A 6831-nucleotide genomic window follows, 5' to 3' on the forward strand; every position below is an offset into this window, starting at 1 on the left:
AATCGAATCCTTCAAGACCCAGCTCACCCTGGTCATGTACTGTTTGAATGTCTACCTGAAACTAACAGACTAAGCAACAGATTTTATCCCCAAGCAAGCCATCACCATGCTGAACACTACTGAATTAGGCAATCAGATCCAATATAGCTTTCATGTACAATGTAACATTGTTACAACACAATCTCAGGTTTACACATTTGATGCTACGGTTACCACTGGTCTTTACATCAGCACCAGCAAACAAGGTAAATCATTGAGAACACAGTCTTGATCACTGTCATCAGCATGGATTCTGTTGTTTAATAAACACTGAAGCAATATGCAATATGAGTTTGCACAAGACAGAATGTCACACTGCACAATGTAATGTCATTGCTGGTACAAGTACATATTTCTATATATGGCAGTGGACAGGAAGTGTGCTGTGGCTTCAGTGGAGATAAACCTCTACAGCACATATTTTAATATCCTGTAGATTTACTCTAATTTACCTCAATTAAAGTAAGTAAGACTGCTGTCTCAGTTTGGTTAAAGAAGGATGTAAGTTCATTTTTTCTTTCATATCTACACGTTTGTAAAAACTAAGGGAATACATATGACCTACCAACATTAAAAATAACCACAGCGTGAATGAAGAGGAGACAGGAAGTAAAGAAGATAGACATTTGTCTTTGACAAGTACAACAGAGTTCGCAAGTTGCAGTTGTGACAAGATGAGAAGGAAAACCAGAACAAAAGGCGATGATTGATCACAAATTATTCAACATTTCTCTATTTTTGTTGCTTCTTTATTCAGGTAAGGTAACCTTTACAAATACTCTAAAACATAATTTTTACTTAATATCAACAACAAATTTTAAAAATACATTTTCAGATCTGAAAATAAACAAAGACACTGCATATTAGAGTAAAGACTTTATTTTAGTCCAGTCTCATTATTTATATTTCTTTACTTTTTAAATCAACAGTAATTGCACAAAATGATGCGATTTATGCGAAATATGAGAACTGTTTAGGTAAACCACCCTAAAAAAAATTTTATTTCATGTATTAAACCACAAAAAGCATATAAAGTGCTTTGAGAACTCAGAGTAGAAAAACGCTATATAAGAACTAGCCCATTTACCATTTGATATAATATATTTTTGGCCACTGTGACCCATGGGACACTGTTTTCCCTACTCAGCATTTCTACTTCAAACCAGGCTCACAGTGCATTATCCATAATGCAACTGTAGGAAAGGAAGATCTACATGTAGCTACAAGTATTAAAATGTTTGGGGGGGGGGGGGTGCTTCTGTTTAAAGGTAAAGATACATTTAACATGTAACAAATTTTTTCCAACTTCTTTTCAGATTTACTTTATTCTGAAATCTTTATGTAGACAGCTGTGCTTTTGTTACAGCAAAACTGAGTTTGGTGCACACATTTTTTCTGTGCACAAGAATGTAAATTATCTGCATTTGCACAAGTAATGGTAATATTTTTGTTTCTCTTTCATGTTCTCAGGAGCACTTAGTGAAGATCTTCCGCTTGCCTTCACTGTCAGAGATGGAGATAAAGTCACTTTGCCTTGTAAAAATCGGTTCAACATTCATCACAACTGTGACACTATCACCTGGATCTTCAGAGATTCAAGAGGCACACCAGCAGTAGAGCTGGTTAATCTTGGACAAATCAAAGAAGAAGCCAAATCAGACAGACTGAGTGTTACAGCAGAATGCTCACTGGTTATAAAGAAGGTCACAGCTGAGGATGTTGGTCGTTACACCTGCAGACAGTTTAGAGGCAATCCAGGGAGACAGCAAGGTCCAGATGCTGTGGTTTATCTGTCTGTTGTCGTCAGTAAGTATTTACACCACAATATATTTTAGTTCAAGTGGTGTCATTGGAACAGCATATTTTCATTATATATGAAAATAAATATGTGTTCTTGCTTCGTTTTTCTCTTGCAATTCATCTTCACCAGTGACCGAAAAGAAGAACGCTGATGAGGTGACTTTAAGCTGCTCTGTGTTGACATTTGATCAGTGTAGACACAAAGTGAAGTGGATCCATAACAGAAGAGATCTGGATAGAGATTACTCAAATTTAAAAACATCACAGTCTTCCTGCTCTGCTACTGTGACATTTCTGAACCTTACATATGGTCACATATCAAGTTCTGACTTTAAGTGTAGCTTAAAAAGAACAGAAAATAACAAAGAGCAGCTTTTTACCTTCAGCCATCATTCATCAGGTAAGAAACCAGGAGAGGTTCTGAAGAGCTTATTAAATGAATTCACATTATTTTGTCTAAATACCTAAGATATTATCTTGTTTTATTAATCTGAAGATTTAATCGACTGAATATACAGAAAGTTTTCTAATGAAAGGGCCACTGAATTTTGTTTTTTGTTCAGGTGAAGAAACAAATACAGCAACAACAGTTAAATTAGACACAGTGACTACAATAAAAGTGCTGGAAATGGATGGTTCAACAAACTTACCAGGTAATGTCAACAATATTCTGTATCAATTTTTCAGCAAAGTCTTTTTCTTTCTGAATTTTAGGAGAAAATGTTTGTTGTTGTTAGTGAATGAGCAAAGTTTAATCAAAAGTCATTCAGACTGGTGTTAGTAATGACTTCATTTATGGGTTTTAATTTACAATATTACATATACAAAGCAAACTCTTACAGCTTCCTAATGAGTAGTTGCCAGAGTTTTGTTTCTTTGTTCAGATGAAGATACATAAACAAATCATTTAACTGTTATAGAACATACAGAATGAAAGATCCTTTCGATTTTATTCTTTTGTTTTTGGTGAAGAAATATATGCAGCAGCAACAATTAAATTGGAAATAATGACTGAATCTGGCATTAAAGGAGGTCTGACAACAAAACAGCTGGAAATCATGAATGGTTTGAGAAAATTACCAGGTAATGGCAACAATATCTCTCTCTTTCTACAACTTCAGTAAATATTAAAGGCATGCTCTGATATTTCAGATCATGTACTTAAACATACATTTAGAATATACTTTTCATGTTTTCACTCTCTTCCCAGACTGGTCCTGGTACAGGCTTGCCATTGTGGCCCTGGGTTTAGTAGCACTTATAGCAGCTGTTGTTGTCGTCAGCATCTGGATAAGAGCTGGTGGGATTTATTCACATATAAACAGAAAGGTTGATAAACCTGGATTCTGTTTGTGGAAGTTAAAGTTGACTCCTTATTTTCTATTTTTTAGGGAAAAAAGCACAGATGGATGAAAACATGGTGAGTTTATTAATCAGAATGAAACAGATAATTTTAGATTTTTTCCTTCATTTGTGCCACGAGAACAACAAAACAGCACGACACATTAGGACAAGACAGATAATAAATAGAAAATTAAGCTGGAATGTCTGCAATAAAACAACCTTTCCCAATAACACAAACATGTCGGATTATACAGAAATTTTAGAGCTCACAGTTCTCCTCATGAAGAGGCGGCACTCATCAGGATCAAAACACTAATTCATGGCAAACCTGATAAAAGCTCACATAAGGATCAATGAATATCCATATCTATGCCATATATATATATATATATATATATATATATATCTATATATATATCTATATCTATATCTATATATATATATATATATATATATATATATATATATATATATATATATATATATATATATATACATATATATATATATATATATATATATATATATATATACACACACACACACATATTTGCCTGTTTGTTTCAGGAACAGAATTTAAACTCTGCAGTAACTTCGTCTGCTCCAGGAACCATTCAGGAATCTGTGAGATCAAACATGTATTTGTTCACTTATATGTTGAATCTGCATTTTATACATTACTGAGCAGTCTTTATGTTGTCTTCACTGTGCAGGCTGATCTTCAAGATGTTGTTCTCTACACCTCCCTCAGCTACACTGAGACCACCTACAGCTGTCCAGGTCTTCAGGTAATTTGATTGTTAAGGTTGCGGGGTTTCTCCTCCTACTGATCCCTGTCAGTAGTTACTGCTTACCCATTGGTTTTAGAGCACATGGCTGGAAGATCTGGCGTAGTTATTGACCTGTCTCCTGGAGTATCCTCTGGTGCAACACGTTCTCACTCTTTAAGCAGAGGAACCCTGGCCAAGCATCCATATATAGTAAGGAGTAAGAACCTTGTTGCAGGGCGTGGTCTGCAGTGCCTCTGCAGGGGTGGTGGATGCACCTGAGTGGCAACACACCTCGCCAATTTAAAGTGTGGGCTAACTCCTGTCGTGGTTGTTGGTGTGTCAGGCTGTGCGCAAAGAAACTGCAGCTAAGGGTTTGTACAGCAACCAATGAATAAAGATAATGCAAAGCATGTTCATGTAGTGGGGTCTGCTGTGGTTACATTCCTAGACGGCCGGCCTCTGGCTCAAAGCTTTTCAGTGAAGTGAAAATATTGAACATGGACATTTTTGTGTTTTTCTGAAATAGTTATGTTATGGTGTGCAAGAGGAAATTATTTATGTTTGATTTAAAGAAAAACCCTTGGGAAATTTTGACAAAAATTTTACATTTCATCGAGAGGCTAGTAATTTTGTCCTTATCTGTTCATATGTAAAAACAAAAAATATTAAAATAAAAAGAAATTGGCTCACAAGAGGAGCCGTAGAGAGTAGAATTCTTCTTGGGAAAGTAAATGTGTTTGTAACAAAAAGTTTGTTAAAGCTCCCAGACAGGGCAGGTTAGGAAACAAAAAGGAAAAAAAGAAAAAAGCTGTGTATTCTTTTTCAGGTTCCCTATAAAGAAGATGAAGAAGGTGAAGCTTTGACCTACATTATATGTTCAGTCTCTTCTCCTGGACCTGCTCCCAGCAACCTCTATGCTAGCATCAACAAACCAAAAGACTAAAAAACAGGAAAAAACACAGAATCTCTTTTTCTTTGATAACTTCTTTCTTTCTTTCCATTCTTGTGTAATGAAAGAGGGTTTCTGTTTTGTTAAAGTTCCCAGGATTTAACAACAGTGATAATATAATCTGTATTTTAATTTTTAATTTCTAACCCAGAATGTTGCACTATATTTTTTCATAGATTGTTTATTGCTTTATCAGTGTACATATATGTGTTTGTATATCTGCAGTTTAGGCCTGATGATTTTATGATATTAAAAAGTGTTTTTCCATTATGTAAAATCCCAAGCAGCCAATAAAGGCTCCAGCACGTGAGTTTTATTGTCATGGTACTGGGTCTCTGACCCAGTGTTTTTGTTGGTTTTAGTTATGTTCTTTGTTTATTGTATTTCATGTATAGGTTTCCTGTTACTTTGCCTTCCCTGTGTCCCGTGTCTAGTTACCCTTGTCTCCATGTTCCTTCTGCCTCCCCAGTGAGTTGTGTCTTTTGTCACTCCTGTCTCTCTGCTCCGTGTTCAGTTTGTTCAGTGTCAAGTCAGCGTCTTTGTGTTATATTTCCTGTTACTGTGACGTTCCCTTGTCTCATGTCAGTGTTTGTAGTTTTGCTTTGGTCTTTTCATGTTTGATTACTCCCACCTGCACCTTGCTCTTGTGTCTCATTCCCTCGTTATCCCTCAGTGTATTTAAGCCCTGTGTTTTCCTTGTTCTGTGTTGTGTTGTACGGTGTGTGTTTACCTGTGTGCACCTCTCTGTGTGCTTAGTAGGGATGGGTATCGTTTAGGTTTTATCCGATACCGGTGCCAAATCGGTACTTTTGAAACGGTGCCGGTGCTTAAACGGTGCTCGAACCGGTGCTTAAAGAATGGAGAACACAAAATTGGTCCAAAAACCTCTCATGTTCAGCTGGTTTTTTTTGTAAAAAGATAACAATGTGTGCCTTTTCTGCAGCTATGTGGCATATATGGCATCACTCTTGGCTGGAAGCAGTGCTTAAACAATGGAAAAAACACAAACTTTGTCCAAAACCTCTCATGTTTAGCTGTTTCCCACTTTTTCTTTGGTCATTTTAGCCTTTTTGGCCAGAGTGAAGGGAGTATCTGCCATCAAACAAGAGGACAGCCGCATGCAGCTATGATGATGTTTGCTAGTTCACCTTACATGCATTAATGTAATAACGTGGTTAGCCTACTCAACGTAAATTAGCTACTCACGCAGAGAAGAACGGCTGCTGCTGCTGCCATCATCATCCTCATCATTTCTGCTACACTGGCAGGGCTAGGGGCCAGGACTCTATTCTTCGGGTTTTTGGGGGATGTTGCTCCGGGTCCGATAACTGGCAACCCACCCGACGTGCACGGTGTGAGGTCTCGCAGCAAGCTATCAAATACGGCGCATTTCTGGGCTTTTAAAAAAAACGCTATGCGTCGCCAGCTGTTTAATTCTTGGTGTTACTTCCTTTGACAGTATCACAGTATCAGCTTAAAGCACTTGTTGCTGCTGAGTTTGCATATTTTGCTGTGAAGTACAGCCAGACTTTTGACCGCTTCGCCTTGGACATTTTTAATCTGTAGCTCTGCTCTAACAGAACGTACGTACCTGGACCCGCCTACTATCCTCGGAAACGTAAAATGATTGGCTAGAAGTGTATCACAGCTCAGGAAAAAAAAGCACCGAAATAAAGCACCGAAATGTGCGCTGCTTTTCGGTCTGGCTACTACCGTTTATGACAGAACCAGTGCCATCATGGCACCGGACACCGGTACCCATCCCTAGTGCTTAGTTTATTTTTCCAGTGTAGTTTTGTATTGTTTCTCCCAGCCAGCAAATAAAGCTGTGTTTTTTTGAGTTTGCTCTTTGCCTCTGTGAGTCTGCATTTGGGTCTTCTCTTACCAGCACACAGCTAGTTCATGACATTTATTATGTTTTGTTTATTT

General features: G+C 37.3%; 1 protein-coding gene across 1 annotated transcript; it reads left to right on the top strand.

Annotated features, from left to right (window-relative positions):
• Nucleotides 1–550: 550 nt before the first annotated feature.
• On the top strand, nt 551–4934 carry LOC113006669 (uncharacterized). Its single transcript, XM_026142763.1, has 10 exons — nt 551–796; nt 1510–1845; nt 1970–2239; nt 2403–2492; nt 2812–2922; nt 3050–3139; nt 3231–3259; nt 3751–3807; nt 3897–3971; nt 4780–4934. The coding sequence occupies exons 1-10, from the start codon at nt 742–744 to the stop codon at nt 4894–4896; spliced, it is 1230 nt and encodes a 409-aa protein (XP_025998548.1). The 5' UTR covers nt 551–741; the 3' UTR covers nt 4897–4934.
• The last annotated feature ends 1897 nt before the right edge of the window (nt 4935–6831 follow it).

Source organism: Astatotilapia calliptera, chromosome 15 (genome assembly GCF_900246225.1).
Source record: "Astatotilapia calliptera chromosome 15, fAstCal1.2, whole genome shotgun sequence".
Classification (NCBI taxonomy): Eukaryota; Metazoa; Chordata; class Actinopteri; order Cichliformes; family Cichlidae; genus Astatotilapia; species Astatotilapia calliptera.